The sequence below is a fragment of the Grampus griseus genome (genome assembly GCF_964374135.1).
Source record: "Grampus griseus genome assembly, chromosome: 9".
Taxonomy (NCBI): domain Eukaryota; kingdom Metazoa; phylum Chordata; class Mammalia; order Artiodactyla; family Delphinidae; genus Grampus; species Grampus griseus.
In genome coordinates, this window is record NC_139003.1 from 43494489 (window position 1) to 43519715 (window position 25227).

The 25227-nt window shown below is 37.3% G+C and overlaps 1 protein-coding gene across 1 annotated transcript in view; it reads right to left on the bottom strand.

Moving 5' to 3' along the window:
• Window positions 1–25227, bottom strand: part of BBS9 (Bardet-Biedl syndrome 9) — a 441327-nt gene that overhangs the window by 191083 nt on the left and 225017 nt on the right. The window contains exons 18-19 of the mRNA XM_082662198.1: window positions 24960–25132; window positions 21059–21211 (exon numbers count right to left, since the gene is read on the bottom strand). Coding sequence (XP_082518324.1) covers window positions 21059–21211; window positions 24960–25132 — 326 coding nt within the window. The remainder of the gene's footprint in view (window positions 1–21058; window positions 21212–24959; window positions 25133–25227) is intronic.

Sequence of the window (25227 nt, forward strand, 5' to 3'; positions counted from 1 at the left end):
TGGTTGAGAGTCCGCCTGCCGATGCAAAGGACATGGGTTCGTGCCCCGGTCCGGGAGGATCCCACGTGCCACGAAGCGGCTGGGCCCGTGAGCCATGGCCGCTGGACCTGCGCGTCCGGAGCCTGTGCTCCGCAACGGGAGAGGCCACAACAGTGAGAGGCCCACATACCGCAAAAACAAACAAACAACAACAACAAAAAAAAACAACAACAATATAGGGTGATCTATCAGGTAAAATAGTGACGATAAATGCCTGCTGATTTTACTGTACAACATTTTATTAATGATTCCCAAGTAGAGTGATAATAAATTTAAATCCATTTAAAGTCCAGTGTTCAAAGTTCATTTCTTTTAATTAGAGGAAACTGATTTTACTATTACTACCTTCCTAGACATACAGGTAGGTCTCACAAAAATATCTTTTTAAAAATATACCACCTCAATTTATCCTTGGTTACATTTCATACTTTCAGAGCACTATTAGCCCTCTACTTATTAATATACAGAGAAACACAAATCAGACTGATATAATTATTCAGCTATTCATAGATACTCTTATAAAGACCATACATCTTTTTCTTTTGCTAAGAAAGATCATAAAATAATCTCTCCAGGAAAATGTATTTGTTTTCCTTTATTTAAAGAGAACGAGAAAGGCAGGGAAGGGAAGGAAGGTAGAGAGGAGGGTTGTGAAGATTGTGATCATCACAATTGTTGATTCACAATTCAAACCATTCAGAACTCCATTTACAGAAAACTAATACAAAAGGAATAATTGTGCTAGATGGGATTAAACAGGAAGATAGATAACATAAATGAAAGACAACCTCATACAATTACAGATAATTGGAGGCCACTTATATATTTTTCTCTCATCACTCACACAAAAAGATTTTCATTTTCTTATAATGGACCCATTAATTGTTTTATTGAAATATTAGAAACATCTTGCTTCTGAGTGTATGTCAAAGGACTAATTTTTTTTTTTAAAGATCAAACAATAAATAGAATGAAATTTTAGCACAAGAGAGCATCCCTGATTACCCTGGGCTTAGAATGCTTTATACCAGAAAAATACCACATTTCTGCACCTGCTAAGTTTGCCAAAATGAAACCTTAATACTGAAGTTACAATCTAGGGAGACGTTCAAACTAACACTAGCAAGCAGAAAACTCCAATATTGATTGAACAACATGAAGATAAAGAACTATGCATTCAATTTATAAAAACACATATGCCCCAGGGAAGTAAAGCATACCAGACGGATATTAGAAGTAGAATGTTTTTTATACACTAATAGGTCTGTTCTCCCCTTGATTTATGTACAATCCCCATTAATATCAATTAGCATTACATACATAAATCCAGGGAAGCATAGCTCCAATTTATAATAATACTTTGCACTTATATATTTTGTTTGAAAATTAATTCAGTCTCACAAAGCCCTGTACCTTAGATCACTAGCATTAGCATCCACCAAACAATGACTGGCCCACAACCACATTCCAGTCTAGGGGCTGGTGCTAGATGACCCCAAAGGCCCCACTTGTTTCTGAAATCCTATACTAATGGAAACTTAAGATTCTAAATCCTTTGCCCCAATCATTATACAACACAATAAATATTTACTGAGAGTTTTACTAGAAGATAAGCCCCATGCTAGATGCTGTGCAAAAAGGTCCTAAGATGTCCAAAGATGGAAGTTAAGAAGCCAAGGCTTAGAGCAGTTAAGTGACACATCCAAAACCAAAAAGCTAGAGAGAGCTGGAACTGGGACCCAAATCTGTTGACACAAAATTTGATGCTTTTTTTTTTTTTTTGCGGTACGCGGGCCTCTCACTCTTGTGGCCTCTCCCACCGTGGAGCACAGGCTCTGGACGCGCAGGCCCAGTGGCCATGGCTCACGGGCCCAGCCGCTCCGCGGCATGTGGGATCCTCCCGGACCGGGGCACGAACCCGTGTCCCCTGCATTGGCGGGCGGACTCTCAACCACTGCGCCACCAGGGAAGCCCGATGCTTTTTTTTTAAACAATACCTGAAGGCATGGCTTATGTAAGCAAAGGTTCCCAGTAGTCCCATAACAATCTAAGTACTTCCCACCGCCTGCTATTCATATCGAGTAAGTGAAAATCAATGGTCAGTGATAGTCTTATCATGAACAAGAATTTAAAGGGACTAAGGGAAAGAAAAAAATCAAGAAGAGACATTATAAGAAATAATATAAAATTATGAGTTGACAATTATCTGTTGCTAGAACTGTAATGTTCACTAAGGTACCCACTAGCCACGTGTGGCGATTCAGCACTTGATATGTGCTGCAAGTCTCAAATAAACCATGTCTTAAAGACTTACTGTGGAAAAAATATTAAATATCTCATTAATAATATTTATTTGATTACATGTTGAAATGATAATATTTTAGATATATAAGGTTAAATAAAACACATTATCAAAATTAAGTTCACTAGTGTCATTTTACTTTATTAACGTAGCTGCTAGAAAATTACAAATTACATATATGGCTTATATTTGTGGCTTGAGGTATGTTTCTGTTGGGCTATACTTCTATATAGCCACACACATATATTGAATACATCAGTGATGTACTTAAAACAAACACACTTTGGAGATTACGTTCCAGATTGCACTCTGACCTAGATGAAGAAAAATTGACATCATTTTCAAAGAGCTTTGTATGCTTCTCCAGTTTGGCTGAGGTACTGGCGAGTTTACAGTCAGATAGAGCAAGACAACATCCATCCTATTCATATCTTCATTCAAGCATACCGTCCAGTTATCTAATTGCTCTCTTTTGAGTGAATAGGAATAAACTATCTCATATATGCAATGATTACCCAAAGTTCTAAACATTATGAGACTAGAGAAATAAGTTTACAAGGTATATACAGATGAGAGAAAATACTTCCCTCAGAAAACCAAAGACGGGAGACCTTCAAGATGCCAGAAGAGTAAGACGTGGAGATCACCTTCCTCCCCACAAATACATCAGAAATACATCTACATGTGGAACAACTCCTACAGAACACCTACTGAACGCTGGCAAGACCTCAGACCTCTCAAAAGGCAAGAAACTCCCTCAGGTACCTGGGTAGGGAAAAAGAAAAAAGAGAGACAAAAAAATAGGAACGGGACCTGCACCAGTGGGAGGGAGCTGTGAAGGAGGAGAGTTTCCACCCACTAGGAAGCCCCCTCACTGGCAGAGACCGGGTGTGGCGGGGGGGTAAGCTTCGGAGTCACGGAGGAGAGCACAGCAACAGGAGTGCAGAGGGTAAAGCGGCGAGATTCCCGCACAGAGGATCAGTGCCAACCAGCACTCACCAGCCGGAGAGGCTTGTCTGATCACCCGCCGGGGTGGCTGGGTGCTGGGAGCTGAGGCTCGGGCTTCAGAGGTCGGATCCCAGGGAGAGGACTGGGGTTGGCTGCGTGAACACAGCCTGAAGGGGGCTAGTGCGCCACAGCTAGCCGGGAGGGAGTGTGGGAAAAAGTCTGGACCTGCCTAAGAGGCAACAGACCACTGTTTCAGGGTGTGCGAGGAGAGGGGATTCAGAGCACCGCCTAAACGAGCTCCAGAGATGGGTGCGAGCCGCGGCTATCAGCACGGACACCAGAGACGGGCATGAGACGCTAAGGCTGCTGCTGCCGCCACCAAGAAGCCTGTGTGCGAGCACTGGTCACTATCCACACCTCCCCTCCTGGGAGGCTGTGCAGCCCACCACTGCCAGGATCCCGGGTTCCAGGGACAACTTCCCCGGGAGAATACACGGCGCGCCTCAGGCTGTTGCAAAGACATGTTGGCTTCTGCCGCTGCAGGCTCGCCCCGCATTCTGTACCCCTCCCTCCTCCCGGCCTGAGTGAGCCAGAGCCCCATAATCAGCTGCTCCTTTGACCCCATACTATCTGGGCCTGAACAAACGCCCTCAGGTGACCTAAACGCAGAGGCGGGGCGAAATCCAAAGCTGAACTACAGGAGCTGTGCGAACAAAGAAGAGACAGGAAATCTCGCCCAACAGCCTCAGGAGCGGCTGATTAAATCTCCGCAATCAACTTGATGTACGCTGCATCTGTGGAATACATAAATAGACAACGGATCATCCCAAAATAGAGGCAGTGGACTTTGGGAGCAACGATATATTTTTTTTTTTTCCTTTTTCTCCTTTTGTCAGTATGTATGTGTATGCTTCTCTGTGTGATTTTGTCTGTATACCTTTGCTTTTACCATTTGTCCTAGGGTTCTGTCTCTTTTTTTTCTTTTTTTTTTTAATTATAGTTTTTAGCGCTTGTTATTATTAATGGATTTGTGTTTTGATCTGGTTGCTCTCTTCTTTCTTTTTTTTCTTTTTATTACTTTTTAAATTTTTTTTATTTTTAATAATAATTTTATATTTTAATAACTTTTTTATTTTATTCTATTTATTTTTCTTTCTTTCTTTTTCTTTCCCTTTCCTTCTGAGCCAGGTGGATGACAGGGTCTTCATGCTCCGGCCGGGTGTCAGGCCTGTACCTCTGAGGTGGGGGAGCCGAATTCAGGACATTGGTCGACCAGAAAGCTCCGGCTCCATGGAACATCAAATGGCGAAAGCTCTCCCAGAGATCTCCATCTCTACATGAAGACCCGGCTCCACTCACTGACCAGCAAGCTACAGTGCTGGACACCCTATGCCAAACAACTAGCAAGACAGTAATACAACCCCACCCATTAGCAGTGAGCTGCCTAAAATCATAATAAGGTCCCAGACACCCCAAAACACACCACCAGATGTGGACCTACCCAACAGAAAGACAAGATCCACCCTCATTCACCAGAACACAAGCATCAGTACCCTCCACCAGGAAGCCTACAAAACCCACTGAACCAACCTTACCACTGAGGGCAGACACCAAATACAACAGGAACTACGAATGTGCAGCCTGTGAAAAGGAGACGCCAAACACGCTAGGCTAAGCAAAATGAGAAGACAGAGAAACACACAGCAGACGAAGGAGCAAGGTAAAAGCCCACCAGACCAAACAAATGAAGAGGAAATAGGCAGTCTACCTGAAAAAGAATTCAGAGTGATGATAGTAAAGATGATCCAAAATCGTGGAAACAGAATGGAGAAAATACAAGAAACATTTAACAAGAACCTAGAAGAACTAAAGAGCAAACAAACAATGATGAACAAAACAATAAATGAAATTTAAAATTCTCTAGAAGGACTCAATAGCAGAATAACTGAGGCAGACAATGGATAAGTGACTTGGAAGATAAAATAGGAAATAGGAAACAACTTCCACAGAGAAGAAAAAAGAAAAAAGAATGAAAAGAATTGAGGACAGTCTTAGAGACCTCTGGGACAACATGAAACGCACAGACATTCGAATTATAGGGGTCCCAGAAGAAGAAGAGAAAAAGAAAGGGACTGAGAAAATATGTGAACAGATCATAGTTGAAAACTTCCCTAATATGGGGAAAAAGAGAGAGTTAATTCCAGGAAGCGCTGAGTCCCATATAGAATAAATCCAAAGAGGAACAAAGACATATATTAATCAAAGTATCAAAAATTGAACACAAAGAAAAAATATTAAAAGCAGCAAGGGAAAAGCAACACATGACATACAAGGGAATGCCCATAAGGTTAACAGCTGATCTTTCAGCATAAACTCTGTAAACCAGAAGGGAGTGTCAGGACATATTTAAAGAGATGGAAGGGAAAAACCTACAACCAAGATTACTCTACCCAGCAAGGATCTCATTCAGATTCGATGGAGAAATTAAAAGATTAAGAGACAAGCAAACAAACGTAGTAAGGTAGATAGCTAGTTGGAAGCAGCCGCACGGCACAGGGAGATTGGCTTAGTGCTTTGTGACAGCCTGGAGGGGTGGGATAGGGAGGGTGGGAGGGAGGGAGACGCAAGAGGGAAGAGATATGGGAACATATGTATATGTATAACTGATTCACTTTGTTATAAAGCAGAAACTAACACACCATTGTAAAGCAATTATACCCCAATAAAGATGTTAAAAAAAAAAAAAAAAGAGACAAGCAAAAGCTAAGAGAATTCAGCACCACCAAACCAGCTTTACAACAAATGCTAAAGGAACTTCTCAAGGCAGGAAACACAAGAGAAGGAAAAGACCTACAATAACAAACACAAAACAATTAAGAAAATGGTAATAGGAACATACATATCGATAATTATCTTAAATGTAAATGGATTAAATGCTCCAACCAAAAGACATAGACTGGCTGAATGGATACCAAAACAAGACCTGTATATATGCTGTGTACAAGAGACCCACTTCAGACCCAGGCCTACCTACAGACTGAAAGTGAGGGGATGGAAAAAGATATTCCACGCAAAAGGAAATCCAAAGAAAGCTGGAGTAGCAATTCTCATATCAGACAAAACAGACTTTAAAATACAGACTATTACAAGAGACAAAGAACATTACCTAATGATCAAGGGATCAATCCAAGAAGAAGATACAACAACTGTAAATATTTATGCACCCTACATAGAGCACCTCAATACATAAGGCAAATACTAACAGCCATAAAAGGGGAAATCGACAGTAACACAATCATAGTAGGGGACTTTAACACCCCACTTTCACCAATGGACAGATCATCCAAAATGAAAATAAATAAGGAAACACAACCTTTAAATGATACATTAAACATGATGGACTTAATTGATATTTAAAGGACATTCCATCCCAAAACCACAGAACACACTTTTTTCTCAAGTGCTCATGGAACATTCTCCAGGATAGATCATATCTTGGGTCACAAATCAAGCCTTGGTAAATTTAAGAAAATTCAAATCATATCAAGTATCTTTTCCGACCACAACGCTATGAGACTAGATATCAATTACAGGAAAAAACTGTAAAGAATACAAACACAGGGAGGCTAAACAATACACTACTTAATAACCAAGAGATCACTGAAGAAATCAAAGAGGAAATCAGAAAATACCTAGAAACAAATGACAGTGAAAACCTGATGACCCAAAACCTATAGGAAGCAGCAAAAGCAGTTCTAAGAGGGAAGTTTATAGCAATACAATGCTACCTTAAGAAACAAGAAACATCTCAATAAACAACTTAACCTTACATCTGAGGCAATTAGAGAAAGAAAAACAACAACAAAAAACACAACCCAAAGTTAGCAGAAGGAAAGTAATCATAAAGAACAGATCAGAAATAAATGAAAAAGAAATGAAGGAAACAACAGCAAAGATCAATAAAACTAAAAGCTGGTTCTTTGAGAAGATAAACAAAATTGATAAACCATTAGCCAGACTCATAAAGAGAAAAAGGAGGAAGACTCATAATACCAGAATTAGAAATGAAAAAGCAGAAGTAACAACTGACACTGCAGAAATAGAAAGGATCATGAGAGATTACTACAAGCAACTCTATGCCAATAAAATGGACAACCTGGAAAAAATGGACAAATTCTTAGAAAAGCACAACCTTCCGAGACTGAACAAGGAAGAAATAGAATATATAAACAGACCAATCACAAGCACTGAAATTGAGACTGGGATTAAAAATCTTCCAACAAACAAAAGCCCAGGACCATATGGCTTCACAGGCGAATCCTATCAAACATTTAGAGAGAGCTAACACCTATCCTTCTCAAACTCTTCCAAAATACAGCAGACGGAGGAACACTCCCAAACTCATTCTACGAGGCCACCATCACTCTGATACCAAAACCAGACAAAGATGTCACAAAGAAAGAAAACTACAGGCCAATATCACTGATGAACATAGATGCAAAAATCCTAAACAAAATACTAGCCAACAGAATCCAACAGCACATTAAAAGGATCATACACCATGATCAAGTGGGGTTTATCGCAGGAATACAAGGATTCTTCAATATACACAAATCAATCTATGTGATATACCATATTAAGAAACCGAAGAAAAAACATATGATTATCTCAATAGATGCAGAAAAACCTTTCAACAAAATTCAACACCGATTTACGATAAAAACCCTCCAGAAAGTAGGTAAAGAAAGAGCTTATCTCAACATAATATAGGCCATATATGACAAACCCACAGCCAATATGGTTCTCAATGGTGAAAAACTGAAACCAATTCCACTAAAATCAGGAACAAGACAAGGTTGCCCATTCTCACCACTATTATTCAACATAGTTTTGGAAGTTTTAGCCACAGGAATCACAGAAGAAAAAGAAATAAAAGGAATCCAAATAGGAAAAGAAGAAGTAAAGCTGTCACAGTTTTCAGATGAGATGATACTATACATAGAGAATCCTAAAGATGCTACCAGAAAACTACTAGAGCTAATCAATGAATCTGGTAAAGTAGCAGGATACAAAATTAATGCACAGATCTCTTGCATTCCTATACACTAATGATGAAAAATCTGAAAGAGAAATTAAGGAAACACTCCTATTTACCATTGAAAGAAAAAGAATAAAATACCTAGGAATAAAGCTACCTAAGGAGACAAAAGTCCTGTGTGCAGAAAACTATAAGACACTGATGAATGAAATGAAAGATGATACAACAGATGGAGAGATATACCATGTTCTTGGATTGGAAGAATCAACTTTGTGAAAATGACTATACTACCCAAAGCAATCTACAGATTCAGTGCAATCCCTATCAAACTACCAATGGCATTTTTCATAGAACTAGAACAAAATCTTTCACAATCTGTATGGAAACACAAAAGACCCCAAATAGCCAAAGCAATCTTGAGAACGAAAAATGGAGCTGGAGGAATCAGGCTCTCTGACTTCAGACTATATTACAAAGCTACAGTAATCAAGACAGTATGGTACTGCCACAAAAACAGAAATATAGGTCAATGGAACAGTAAAGAAAGCCCAAAGATCAATCCACACACATATGGTTACCTTATTTTTGGTAAAGGAGGCAAGAATATACAATGGAGAAAAGACAGCCTCTTCAGTAAGTGGTGCTGGGAAAACTGGACAGCTACATGTAAAAGAATGATGTTGGAACACTCCCTAACACCATACACAAAAAGAAACTCAAAATGGAGTAAAGACCTAAATGTAAGGCCATACACTATGAAACTCTTAGAGGAAAACATAGGCAGAACACTCTATGACATAAATCACAGCAAGATCCTTTTTGAACCACCTCCTAGAAACATGGAAATAAAAAACAAATAAACAAATGGGACCTAATGAAACTTAAAAGCTTTTGCACAGCAAAGGGAACCATAAACAAAATGAAAAGACAACCCTCAGAATGGAGAAATTATTTGCAAATGAAGCAACTGACAAAGGGTTAATCTCCAATATATACAAGCAGCTCATGCAGCTCGATAAAAAACACAAACAACCCAATCCAAAAATGGGTAGAAGACAAACACATGAAAGAATGCTCAACATCATTAATCATTAGAGAAATGCAAATCAAAACTACAAGGAGGTATCACCTCACACCGGTCAGAATGGCCATCATCAAAACATCTACAAACAGTAAATACTGGAGAGGGTGTGGAGAAAAGGAAACCCTCTTGCACTGTTGATGGGAATGTGAATTGATACAGCCACTATGGAGAACATTATGGAGGTTCCTTAAAAAACTAAAAATAGAACTACCATACGACGCAAAAACTCCACTACTGGGCACATACCCTGAGAAAATAATTCAAAATGAGTCATGCACCATAATGTTCATTGCCGCTCTATTTACAATAGCCAGGACATAGAAGCAACCTAAGTGTCCATCAACAGATGAATGGATAAAGAAGATGTGGCATATATATACAATGAAATATTAGCCATAAAAAGAAATGAAACTGAGTGATTTGTAGTGAGGTGGATGGACCTAGAGTTTGTCATACATAGTGAAGTCAGAAAGAGAAAAACAAATACCGTATGCTAACACATATATATAGAATCTAAAACAAAACAAAAAAAATGGTTATGAAGAACCTAGAGGCAGGACAGGAACAAAGATGCAGACCTACTAGAGAATGGACTTGAGGACACGGGGAGGGGGAAGGGTAAGCTGGGATGAAGTGAGAGAGTGGCATGGACTTATATATACTACCAAATGTAAAATAGATAGCTAGTGGGAAGCAGCCGCATAGCACAGGGAGATCAGCTTGGTGCTCTGTGACCACCTAGAGGGGTGGGATAGGGAGGGTGGGAGGGAGGTAGACGCAAGAGGGAGGAAATATGGGGACATATGTATATGTATAGCTGATTCACTTTGTTATAAAGCAGAAACTAACCCCATTGTAAAGCAATTATACTCTAATAAAGTTGTTTAAAAAAAAAGTGAATAGGATTGTTAAAAAAAAAAAGTTATGTTTAATCTACACTGCAAAAAAAAAAATTAAAACCAATGACAACCATGAGTTTCTGACCACATCCCAGTTTTCAAAAAGTTATTATTCTTTTTAATTGTGGTAAAACAGAACATAAAATTTACCACCTTAGGTATTTTTAAGTGTACAGTTCAGTAGTGTTAAGTACATTCACATATTGTGAAAAAAAATTCACACTTAAAAAATTATGATTATAACAATTTTTTTAATTATTTAAGAATTTAAAGTCATCTAAAACAAATGTATGTCATTTTTTATGTATTCCTTCCAAATCTTTGCACACTTATGTATTATAGATACATCTATTGGAAACTTACTATATACTAATCTGCGCTTTCCAATTATTTAAAATGTTTTAGGGGCTTCCCTGGTGGCGCAGTGGTTAGGAGTCTGCCTGCCAATGCAGGGGACATGGGTTCGAGCCCTGGTCCAGGAGGATCCCACATGCCGCGGAGCAACTAAGCCCATGTGCCACAGCTGCTGAGCCTGTGCTCTAGATCCTGCACACTGCAACCAAGAGTGGTCCCTGCTCGCCGCAACTAGAGAAAGCCCATGCACATTCAGCAAGGACCCAATGCAGCCAAAAATAAATAAATTAAATAAATTAATTAAAAAATAATAATAATAAATAAAATAAAATATTTTATATTATTCCAGTTTTTAAAATAGTAAGAAATGATATATCTTTTTTTTATTTTTCATTTCTAAGAAATGAAAGCTGATTTACAATTTCTTGCAAAGGTGATTAATACTGTAAATGAACAACTTGATGAATGTATTTTTTTTCCTTTGTGAACTATTTTCTTAGATAAACATCCAAGAATAGAATTATAGGGTGAAAACATGCAAACTCCATTTTTTTACTGCCATCCCATCCTTTTATTTTTTTTAACTTACCTCTCCCATTCATCCCCAAACATATGGTTACATTTTTTTGTGCTCCCTTTATCATCTGTTTATTCCATCTCCTTTGGAAGAGAAAGAACTTTTTCTTAGCTCTTAAGTGGTTATAAGGAAAACAAATGCAGCAACATCATCAAATCCCTGATACTTCCTTCTCAGTCTATCAGCATATTGTTTTTTACTTGCCAATGCAAAGAGGAAAGTAGGCCTCTGAATGGTTTCATCACATATTCCTTTGTGTTATCAGCCAATATCATGCTCATTTAAAAAGTCACAGACCGAAAAGCTCTTAGATTTTTGCGTGACTTAAAATGATTTTTATATATCAATAACACACAAATAAACAGAGTAGAAGGAAGTTTTAAGTACAGAAAAAGTAACAAATAGCAAACTCCAAACCACAGGATCTGTGTTTAAAATTATGCCTAATACAGCCTCTGTTTTGCAGAAAAGAAAAACCAGCCAAGTGCCTTTCTAAAACATTAATGGCTATCAGTCATTACATCACACATATGTCATCTGACACAATTAAACTTTTAGATTAGTAAACACTTTTCGCCTGTTACAACAGAGGGGTAGTGTTCAAGCAGAGAAAAAAAAAATCTTAGTACACATAAAAGCATCAAAACACAGCCAAACCATAGGGTAAGTCTAAATTTCCCCTATTTCAATTCAACTAATGAGTCCTGCTTTGACAAACAAATACACGTGAAAATTTTAGAACATCAGAGAACTTATTTTCCAAAGCTTTTCTGCCAAATGCAATAAGCACTAGCATTTGATGGCAAAGAAACTGAACTTCAGTATCAGTTAAATTAACAAACTCACCTCTTCCTCTGATACCCAAGTTTCAGATGTAATACACATTTGGGGAACTCTCCAGAAGATTTTGTTACCTTCTGATAGGTGTATATACAATGAATATTGGATGATCATGAATATATACACATCATAAATATGTACAAATATTTTTCACAAATCTGCTTTTTCTTCAACCTGACTGTAGTTTTGCTAAAGAAAACTATGATGTCTATTTCCCACCTGGAAATAATTTAAGTACAAATGCCACATGACATACTAAAACATGGACTTTGGAATAGATGGCTTAATAACTGTGTAACACTGAGCAGGTTGTTTAACCCTGCTGTATGTCTCAAGTTCTTCATCCATAAAATGGAAACAAGAATGCCACCCTCACAAGATGGCTGTATAAAATGATAAATAAATGAAATGTACCTCAGACTCAATAGATGCTCAATAAACATGAATTTCCCTTCTCTCCCCATACTTTTTTTCTTAGGTTCTCCAAAAATATATTCAGTTGGTTGACAAAGCAGGATTCCAATTATCCAAATGAGGAAATTTAGGTTTCTAACTGCTGAAAAAAAGAAATTCTTGACACGGTTACTTTCTTTCAACATTATGCCTCTAGAACTAGAAGTAAAGGTGAAAGTTCTTTCAAAAGTAAGACTTTTTTCCCAAAATTCTAGAATAAATTATAGAAATTGTGGTGAGCAACTGGAAAATCCTCATTCACGGGAAACCACATCCTTCCCATGTAAGAATCACGGGGTGCTTTTCCCAGAGTGATAGTCTAGTCCTCTCTTCTAGCCTCAGCTATAGGATGACCTCAGTAAAGGGTGCTTGGTAGATGCCCCCAGTGAAGTCTGATGTGATGGTAAGTAGATACTATACAGGAAAGGCATGGTACTAAAAGTATAATGTGGTGCTGTGGTTTTGGGGTTCCTGTCCAATCAAAGATAAGGATGTAAGAAATAACCTGCAGTTAAAAACAGGAGAAAAGTGGTTGGCTGAAGCCTTTGTGCACCCAAACTCATAACTATTCATGGTGCATCTTAAAGCCAGTGACCCACAGGATGGAAATCTAAAAAAAGGCTGCCACCCACAACGTGCCTAGAGACAGCTAATTGCAGGATGATACTCTTAAATGAGATAACCCTTGTCACTTCATTGTCAGTTAACCAAGATGCCTTTCCCAGAAAGAAGTCTTTGAGCTCTTCAGAGGAGCTCATTGATGCCCACTGCATCCCTTTTTGTTCATCTTTGGGGAAACTTACAGGTGGTTTTGGGGTAGTGGTAATAAAACCAGTATGTCTTTGAATTCTACTCTGTATTTGAGCTCCCAATTGTCTTGTTCTACTCATTAAAAGTTAGTTAGTATCCCAACAGGGCAAGAACCACCTACATTATTTGAGGGGCCCAGGGCAAAATGAAAATATGGGGCCTCTTGTTCAAAAAGTATTAAGAATTTCACGACGGCTACCACAGAGCATTCAACCAAACACAGGGCTCTGTGACTGCATAGATCACACACCCATAACGCCCACCCTGGACAGGACTATGGTGGGGACCTACAAGGAGACTAGACAACAGATTCCATCCCCGAAACAACTGACCATAACTAAGCACATAGGTAAGTATTCAGGCAGTTTCACTAGCCTGAAAACAGCACAGATGCTCTGTTTGCTTTAAATAACTCTTGATAAATCTAATTATAAGAGAAATTATCTTTAAAATCCATAGACCATAACTGATTATGAATTAATAAAATTTTAATAACAACAAAAATTTAGGTTTCAAAGTTAAAAGTATAGAAAACCTAAGTTCAAGGATTAGGAAAGGTTGAAAAAAATTATCTTTCAAAACACTTTGCTAATTTAGTATATGCTCATTTAGAATTAGGGTAAATTGTAAAACTGCCCACAGTTCTCGACTCAAATAAAGAAGCAGAGTCTATTTCCCCAACCCTTTGATCTGGGTTCGTCAAAACCAATGGGGAGTTAGAGACATGGCACAGGCAGAGCCTTGAAGAATACTTGTGCACCAGGACCTGTAGCCACCATGTAAACAAGCCCAGGCCAGCCTGCCACACAGGAGAGACATGTGGTACAATCACCCCATCTAACTGTGAGCCAAATGCCAATACGTAAGTAAGCACATCCTAGGCCATCCAGTCCCCAGCTGAGCAACCAGTTAACCAGAGACACAGGAGTGAATTCAAACAAGAACAGCCAACCGTGGCCCAGGTCAACAGAACTGCCCAGCTGATTCAGAGACTCATGAACAATAATGAACTGTTGTTTTAAACCACTAAAGTTTGGGGTAGTTTGCTGTACAGTAAAATTGTTAAATGATACAAGTAGTATTTCAGCTCTGTAAGAGAAAAATGGATTATGCAGTTAACAGGGGCTGAGACAACTAGCTCACCATTTTTGGCGAGGAGATTAGCTTCTCACTAAATTGCAGAATACATTCCAGATGGATTAAAAAAGTATATATAAAGAATAATAGCAGGCTTCCCTGGTGGCGCAGTGGTTGAGAGTCCGCCTGCCGATGCAGGGGACACGAGTTCGTGCCCCGGTCCAGGAAGATCCCACATGCCGCGGAGCGGCTGGGCTCGTGAGCCACGGCAGCTGAGCCTGCGCGTCCGGAGCCTGTGCTCCGCAACGGGAGAGGCCACAACAGTGAGAGGCCCGCACACCGCAAAAAAAAAAAAAAAAAAAAAAAAGAATAATAGCATAAAAATGTTAAAATAAATTATAGGTCGATAATACTCTTGGCATGGGAAGACTTTCCTAGACAGAGAAACCTAAAGGAAAAAGATGAATAGACTTTATTATGTAAATACTTTATAAATTTTACTTGTCTAAAAAACATCATAAATAAAAATAAAAGGCAAATGCCAAATTGGTAAAACTTCTTTTACATATGAAGAGAGATTACATTCCTTACATACACAAGGTATTTTTTATGCATGACAGAAGTATGCTAAAAGATTGCCACTCTTAATATACACAAAATAAGAAAAAGCTGAACTACCTGATATACTATTGAACAAAAGGTTTTACATATGTAAATCACAAGAGAAGAAAGATAAATGGCCAATTAACATTTTTTAAATGTTCAATCTCACTGGTAAGCAAAGAAAGAAAGATTGAAATAACAGTCAAATTATTTTTTCAGTTAAGAATTGTAAAGATCAAAACAATAATACCTACAAAATAGACATTTTTATATACTGCTGGAGTAACTATAATTTAGTACATTTTTGCTAAGCAATATGTATGCGTACGTGTGTGTGTGTGGTGTGTGTGTGTGAGTGAGAAATATTTTCTAATTGAGCAATTTTCCTTCTAAGAATACATCCAGATGAAACAATCAGGGATTTTGGGAAGATGGCCACTTGACCTCATGATCCTGAAGCGCCCTTCCTTTTGGTATCCTCTCTGGAACCAAACACCCAAGGCAGGTATGCTGGAGGAGTTTGGGGATGCCCCTGAGGATACATGATCTTCATGTTTCTTAGCTAAGATCTAGATTTGTGATGCTGACAGATAGTGAAGTTTCAGAAAGATGATGTATTATAACCTCTTTTTTCTGATCAATAAATAGCACCATTTTTGATATGGCATAACTTATTAGTCAAATAAAGATGAAAAACTATCCTCAGAATTGTAGTTAACATTTGTTGAGAGATTATTGTGTTCCAAGCACTATTCTAAGCAATTAATGTCTTTACACATTTCAGTCCTCACAACAAGCCAATGAAGGAGGCACCATTCTACAGATGGGAAAACTGAGGTTTAGGAGGGTTTTGGCTTTCTTTTTGTTTAAGTAATTTGCCCAAGGTCACAGAGCCAGGACTGGAATACAAGTAAGCTGTCTCTAGACACAGAGTTCTTAATCATTATACTAGAATAAGTCAGATATACCACTTCAAACCCTAGAACATTTATTAGCATGCATTTAAAGGAAACAATGTTGGATGTCTTACCGCAACCTTAGAAGCAGTGGCTTTCTCTAACAGGCTCTTGCTGGACCAGATTCAAAGGCACCTACATCCCAAGTCACTCGAAGATTGGAGACCCACTTCACTGGCCTCACCATGTAAACTAGTGGTACCCAGAGTTTCTGCTAAACACCAAGGGCACAGAAGCCATTCTGCCCTCCCACCCTGACCTTACCTATCCCTGTACCTGGTAAATTGACTTTTTGGTTCCTAAATAACAATAGCTATCATTACTGAGTGCAGAGCTAGTAAGCCAAACTTTGACCTCAGAACCCGCGAACGTACCATCACTAACTCTATTACACGAGTAAATGTACCATACCAACTATTTCCCATTACAGCCAACTCAGCAATGCTTAATCATTCGTATATGAAGGGACTTGGGCTTCACTTTCAGTTTGTCCTAAGGACTTTATTGGAATTCATAGCAGTTCCTGGATATCTAGCACCCATAAGAACCCCAAACTTCCTCAGTTCTACATTTCTGCATCCTATCCTCACTGTTCAGAGGATACATTTTATGAAAGAAATTTTGTTTCCAAGAGAAAGAACCCAACAATTACGTAAATGGAAAATGAAGACAATCAAACTTTTCATGCTTCTGGACAGGTATTAATACTGAAAGATCTCAAATAATTCTCATTACACTTAGAATATGATGAAATTTTCATTATACTTACAATATGATGAAATTTAACCTCTGTATCTGCATTGAGATATTTCAACAGATGATTATTTCATACTTAACTCTGGCACACACATACTCACAAAAAAGGAATAGAAAAGATTTCTTTAGTCAAGAATTTTCAGTGATAAAACCTTCCCAGCTACGGCAGTTTATCTGAGTCCTCCAACAATATTATTTAGGAAGCGAGAAGAGTTTCATTTTTTTAGTGGCTTTTGAGGATTTTAGAATAAATCATCCTAATGATTCATGAGCCTGAACTGAAAGAATTCTCTGCTGCTCTGTTCTTTGTAGGATTGCCCTTATCCAAGACATCCAGTTTCAAGAAATTATCTTGGTGGCAAGAAAGCATTCATTCCTAGAACAAATGTTTATTAAGCACCTATAACATGACAAGAAATGTATTGTGCTAAGAATATAGTAGTGAATAAGACAAAAGAAAAAAAAGGTCCTTGCCTTCAGAGAGTTTACACACTAGTTTTAGGAGGATACTGACTTCTGCTTCTATTTTCACATAAACCAATTATCACCACTTCATTAAATGATGACATATAGCATCTTCCAGATGCCTGGTGATAAATGGACAAGAAGTAAATTTATCAATGTACAGCTCAGAATGCTTATCCAACTAAAACTAAAGTGGCACTAAGATGCACAGAAAAGAGAAAATTAAAAGCTCCTTGCACATGAGAAAACAAGGACTCCACACAGGTAGCAGAACTAATTTTAAACTGACACATTAGGAAAACACTTTACAAATCTAGTGACACTCATGCAATGGTGTTATGCCATGGAGAGTAAGGACAGGCTCTAGCACAAATCATTATTTCATGGGCTTGGCTAATCTGCCAAGTAAGTCATCCAAGTAATCTGCCCCCTAGCCAGGGAAAGTATAAAGATAAGTTTACACTAAACCAAAGGTATGTGATAGTGAGGTATGTCATACACCTGTCTAGTCACAATAGAATTGTCTAAAAGGGATTTTTCTCAGTGTTAGACACAGCATTAAAACTATTTTTAAGATTTATCTTTCAATAAACTGTGTTTTTCCATACTACAGAATGTCTAGATTACAGAATACTATGCAGCCATTACCAATAGAGAAGTAGATCTACATAGTGTGAAAAGAGCTCCAGTACATACTGCTGGAAGAAAAACAAAAAAGAGAGGCAGACTAATACATATAGTATGATACTATTTATGAATTTTTTAGCCTCACAAAACAACATTTTGTTTTTGAATGAAAGAAAAGAGGTCTAGAAAGACAAAAACATACAAAAGTGATCATATTTCTGAGAAGATGATAAAGAACTAAGTTCGAGAATTTAGCATTTTGTATAATCTTAATATATATAATAAAACTAAGTAGTAAATTGCATTAAAACTAAGTCAAATTTCTTACAGTATTCATATGTTTCTTTCAAAAGCTTGTTCATTCTCTTTTTTGATCTAAAAAGAATGGAGACTTAACACATAAATTCAAGCAAAACTCTATGGTTTTGATCATCTTGTCCATACTAAAAATCATGGAAAAACCCAACCTGGAGTTAAGCATAAAAAAATAAACCCCAGAACTGAGAATGTATAAAAGACAAAGGAAGTCTTGCTATATAGAAAATATGGAAAGCATTAAATCAAGCACCCTCATCAAACCCCTTTAAAGACCCCTCTGCCATTGTGTCCACAAAAAGATACAGCACCATTAAAGATAAGATTCAGCTTCTTCAGCCCCAAGTGCAGGTGTGGCAAGAAACCTAAGAATGAGATAAGTCATCAAAGAGATATGAAGAAGAAGGAGGAGGAAAACAAAACAAAAAGTGCACCAAAGAGAGAAAAAAGAAGTCTGGAAACAGAAAGAGCGTTAGTGTCAACTAACCTAAGAGTCACATAATTGCTCCAGCACAAAAGAAACTGGCAGTCTATATTTGTAGAACAATTTACCAAGCATTTCTACATCCATTATGGAATAGAATCTTTGTAACAACACAGTGAGTAGTTATTCCATTTTACAGAAAGAAACTGAAGTTCTGGGAAGGTAAGGGAATTGCCAAAAGCCGCATAGCTAATAAGTGACAGAACTGGGGTCTTTGGACTTCAAGCCCAGTGTTCTTTCCAATACCCTACTATTGTTATAGACTGTCCCTCAAATTGCTACTAATTTTCAAATAACAATGAAAATTTCAAGAAGCATATGTATTATCAATACATTTATTGATGTTTACATGGTAAGCTATTTTTCTTTCCTCTAGAAAAGCCAACTATATAAAAAAAAATACCTGATTCGTTCTTTCAAAAACAACAGAATGTGGTAGAGCGCAGTGGACGGGAGGGGAGTTCTGTTAATAAAAGGCAACATGAGGGAGTCTCGTGTGATGGAGCTGTTTGGTGTCTTGAATGTGGTGGTGGATACACAAACCTGCATGTGTGATAAAACTGTATAGAACTTAATACACCCACAAATGAGTATAAGTAAAATTGTGGAAATCTGAAGAAAATCTATAGATTTTATCAATGTCAATACCCTGGTTGTGATATTATGCTATAGTTTTACAAAATGCTACTACTGGAAGAAAGTGGGTAAAGGATACATGAGATTTAGCTGTATTTTTTGTTATAACTGCATGGGAATACACAACTATCTCAACAAAAAAATTCAATCAAAAAATCAACAGAATATTCATATCACCAACACCGATTCTGAAACAGATCAGTGATATTGTATAGAAATATGAGAAGACATAATGCAGTTATTCAAAGCTGACTTCTTTATAGTGGAACTGGCAGAGGCATGACCCATGAAATTTGAATTTTAAAAATTATTATTTCAAGCCTGAGATGATAATTTTGAATAGTTTTTGAAGACATAATACCTTAAGAGTGAGACCCAGATCACCCAAGTCATGCAAATGATAAACCACTGGTAGAAGGACGAATCAGGAAGATGAAGAAAATAGACTTTTTGATTTAGAACAAAGGGCTATTTAAGAATTCCATCTCATGATCAACAGACACATGAAAAGATGCTCAACATCGCTAATTATTAGAGAAATGCAAATCAAAACTGCAATGAGGCACCACATCACAACGGTCAGAATGGCCATCATTAAAAAGTCTACAAATAACAGATGCTGGAGAGGGTATGGAGAAAAGGGAACCCTCCTTCACTGTTGGTGGGAATGTAAGTTGGTGTGGCCACTATGGAAAGCAGTATGGAGGTTCCTTAAAAACTAAAAATAGAGGTGCCATATGATCCAGCAAGCCCACTCCTGGGTATATATCCAGACAAAACTATAATTCAAAAAGGTACATGCACCCTTACTATTCATAGCACTATTCACAATAGCCAAGACATGGAAACAACCTAAATGTCCAATGACAGATGAATAGATAAAGAAGATGTGGTACATATATACAATGGAATACTACTCAGCCATTAAAAAGAATGAAATAATGTGATTACAGCAACATGGATGGACCTAGAGATTCTCATACTAAGTGTAGTAAGAAAGAGAAAGACAAATACCATATGATATCACTTATATGTGGAATATAAAATAGGACATAAACGAACTTACCTATGTAAGAGACTCACAGACATAGAGAACAGACTTGTGGTTGCCAAGGGGATGGTGCAGGATGGATTGGGAGTTTGGGATTAGCAGATGCAAACTATTATATACAGAATGGATGAACAACAAGGTCTTACTCTATAGCACAGGGAACTATATTCAATATCCTGTGATAAACCATAATGGAAAAAATATGAAAAAGAATGTATATATGTATAACTGAATCACTTTGCTGTACAGCAGAAATTTACACATTGTAAACCAACTACACTTTAATAAAATAAATTTTAAAAAAAGAATTCCATCTCAAAGCATCAACTGACATAAAACTAGAAGTGTAATCTAATTGCTCTATAAGACAATTTGAGAATTATGATGATAATTATGGGATGTACTAAGAATTGTCCAATAATAACACTAATCATAATAGTACTATTTATCGAGCATATCCTATGTGCCTGGCATTAAGCTGCGTGCTTCACATAAGAGATGGAAAATCCTCACAACAACCCTGGGAAGTAAAATATGGATGGATCTAATCTAATTTACACAAGGTCACATAATTAGAAAGTAGCAGAGCTTGACTTTAAATTCTGACTCTAAAGCTTGTGTGCTATTTCCTGCTCCATAATACATAGGAAAGAAATACCTTATCTTGATAGTCTGGTACATGACTCTAGGGTGAGGGAAAAAATTATATCCAGTAGTATAAAACTATCACTGTATTATACTAACCTGCTTGTAAGTTCCATCTAGCAAGGTGTCCAGGTGTTGGAGAGGACCAGGTGTTTTATCTTTGAACCTTGTTAATAGCCGGCGTTGAATGGCCCGAAATTGTACAGCTCTTTCAGATAAGAGTTCTTCTAATTTTTCACCATTTATCCGCAACTACAATGAAGAATTTCTTTAATTCAGGTTAAATGTGCACAACAAAACGTGTCTAAAGTAAGGATACTGGCAATGCCAATAAAAGTTTGAAAAGAGTAAAGAAGAAATTTAAGTGTGTTACAGAGTTTAGAGAATTAAAACTGTGGTATTTGATACATGAATACATAGATGATACAGTGAAACAGGTCAAATAGAAATTTAGTAAAAATGGCCCAGTTGTCATTGGGATAAAGATAGATCATTCAATAAATGTTTGTGACAACTGATTAAATACATAAGGGAAAAAAGGAACAAGGATTTTTCCCCCAGTCTTTACAACAAAATCAATTGCAGAGGAATCAAAAGTTTAAACACAACAAAGCATTAGAAAATTATATTTTTAAAAATAATCTTAGCATGAGACAGATCTTTATAAGTCAAAAGCCACACACACACACACACACACCCCTGCTAAATTACTAACTAAAAAACATTTTTTTTAATTCTACGTGGTTAAGGAAAAAGGTAGAGAAAAACATTATAAGTAAAGTGATAAGACAAACAGCAAACTGTAAAAAATAATAGCAATAACCACAGAGACAAAAAACCATGCCTATAATATCTAGAAAGCATCTACAAATTGATGAAAAAGGACCACAACCCAAACAAATGAGTAAGAAGAAGAGCAACAATCCAATAGAAAAGTGGGCAAAATTCAAAGAAAAGTTAATACAAATAGCTCTCAAACATACAGCGTTTGACCTGGCAATCCCACTTCCAGGAATTTATCCTAGGGGTGAGCTTGCAAAAAGTAATGTACACACAAGGATATTCATTATAGGATTTTTTCTGTTGCTATTATAGTAAGATAATGTTAATAATCAAAATACTCATCAATAGAGGAACAGGTTGAATAAATAAAGAGGACTTTGCAGGACCACCAGGTACTGATAAGCAATGCTAGCCAAAGATGCATTGAATGAAATAAAGCAAAACTGAAATACAGAATATCATTCATGTATTTTTTTTAATCTATATAGTAACATAGTTGTGACTGCATAGAATAGTTCTAGAAAGGTAACAAGAAACTGTACACCAAAAATTGCCTCCAAAGAGGAGACTGAATAGTGGGAGGATGAGAATCAGAAATGACTCTTTTCAGTATAACTCCTCTCATAACTTTTGAATTTAATACAATTAAAATAAAGAAAGCTAGTCAAAGTCATAGGGAATACTCCATGAACCCAGATCATGTGAACTGCTAATTCAACTTAACAAAACAGTCATAACTAGTTCTGAAGTAAATATCATATTCAAAATGTTCAGAAATCAAACATATTATAGTTTACATTTCTGATATCAAACCAAACTTCCTTACCTTTTCAGTGCATGTATGGAGAACAGACACATGATTGGAAAAAAAACTTGGAATTTTATTAACTTCTTTTAACCCCAGTTTCAGAAGCATTAAGTAGCTAACTAAATCAAAGTATATTCTCTTGAAGGAAAAAAAAAAAACTTTCATTACCAAAAGTTAAGTGACATAACAACTAAATTTTTAAAAAAGAATATTAGAGTTATCAATAATTCACCCTTTTAATTATATGATTTCCTGCTATAATACTTTATTTCCTCAATTCATGAAACAAAAATTTTTTTAAATATTCTCAAAACTGAGACATCAGCCAGGTTATCATTCCTTTGAACATGTAACAAAAGAGCAGTGATTGAAATGTTTTCACATGTCAGAATTTCAACATTTAACATATATTTATTGATTTTAGTGCCACACAGTGTTCTAGACTCCAGGAATTACAACAATGAATAAAACAGACAAAAATTCCTGTTTTCAGGGAGCTTACACTAAAGGGACACATAGATTCCAAAAGCCACCTTGATTCAAAGTTTAAAGTCATATTAAAAAAATATATATATATGGCTTCCCTGGTGGCGCAGTGGTTGAGAGTCCGCCTGCCGATGCAGGGGATGTGGATTCGTGCCCGGGTCCGGGAAGATCCCACATGCCGCGGAGCGGCTGGTCCCGTGAGTCATGGCCGCTGGAGCCTGTGCTCCGCAACGGGAGAGGCCACAACAGTGAGAGGCCCGGGTACCGCAAAAAAAAAAAAAAAAAAAGTAGAGTGGCGCCAGAGAGCAAAGGAAGTATAGCATGCCCTTTTTAACTGTGTAACAAAAGTGCCTAATAGGTCACCACATTCCCTAAGTCCCTCCCCAGAAAGGAAATATCCCTGATGTAGAAACTCCAGTGATTTACTAGCTAGCAAATAAGGCGGGGAGGAGGGAGGCGGACTGTATGTCAAACATAGTCAATTAGAATCTAATATTTTTTTATTTTAAATATTACAAATAGGTAATTAGTATAGTCTTTCTGTGGACTCTCTTCCATAAGTCACTGGACCCCAGTTTTGCACAGTGAAGCAGGAATTTCTTAAGATATATCCTAGAGAATTATAAAGGTTCTCAGTACTTAGAGTACCTAAACATATTTCCCAAACTATTGATTTTGGTGCCACAATTTGGTCAAAGTATACTGTCCTATACAATATTATCAGCTTAGATGAGGGAAGACCCAAATAAATTCAATTTATTTGATAATACCGTCTTATCTGCCATGGGATGGTATGCACTGAAATTTTCCCTTTATGTTCACACTGTATTCAAAGAAGTCTTTATTTGTAGGTTAAAGTCAATGCTCTTAGAATGTTCAAGGGATTGAACATTAAGTAGAATGCTCATGTGACTGACAATTTACATGACGTATTCTCTCTCTCACTCCCTCTTTCTCTCTCTCATCCTCTCTCTCTAACACACACACACACACACACACACACGCACGCATGTGCACACACACACACACACACACAACACACACCATAGTTTACAAATTGAAATGCAAAAACCTATTGATTCCTTAAAAAGTAGACACTCTAGGGAACCAATGTTTCCTTAAACAAAGTGCAAAATTTTTTTGAAATTCCTCTTTGTAATTCCCTACAGAGTCTACTTATAGGCAAATAAGAAGAGCCTGGTGAATTTTTTTTTTAACACATGGGACTTAAAACAATGACTTTCATTGTCCAATTTTTTTCACAAAACATGACTCCTGACTATTTCCAAATATCAAATCAGTCTTCAAAGGATGAAGATTTGACACCCTCAAGATACTCAAGAGAATCTAACACAGGCTCTGAAGGTACTTCCAAAGAAGAAATGCAAATATATCCAGGCAACAAAGTCACTGTCAGATCTCATTAATTTAGACATTTAATCATTCAGCATTTACTAAGCACCCATTGTGCCAGATACTGGAGAATATTTTACGTGACTAACCCTCATTCAGATGCAGAAGTTCTGGTGTGCTTGTTAAAAATGAAAAGGAAAAATCACTTTACTTTATAATCACACCTCATTTATGGCCTGCTAGAATTAGTTAGCCAATTGGCTGCCAATAAACTCAAATAGTTTTAACACTGGGTTATTGGGGTCAAAGGTTAAATCCCCATGTGGGAGAATTAAACCAGCTCTGCTCTGAGGCCAGACCACAGCTCCAGGCAGCCACTCTGTAAAAGTGTGCAATTGATCACAAACTGGGCAAGAGGGCAGGAACAGATTCACAACCCCACCATCCACATAAGAATAACAACTTGATGTACACTGCCTAATAGCATGTATACTAGAATCCTTACCTCTGTAGCATCTTTCTTTCATATATTGAAAAATTACAGATGATACGGGTTATGATCATACACACCTCAAAATGATGATCAATCAACTCGAAATATTCTTGAAGGGGCATAGATCCAGAAAAAGAACATGCGAAATCTTTGATTCCCTGTTTTTCAAAATATTCCTGAAGGCGGATAATAAGCTCATTTGTTATGAGCCAAAGATCCTCAAATTGTTCACTCTGGATGCGATATCGTTCTAAAGAGAAAAAATAATTAAGGAAAAGGCTTATTAACACATAACTAGTAGCTGAAACTATATGAATTATCACTAACTCTGACATGAATACCAAA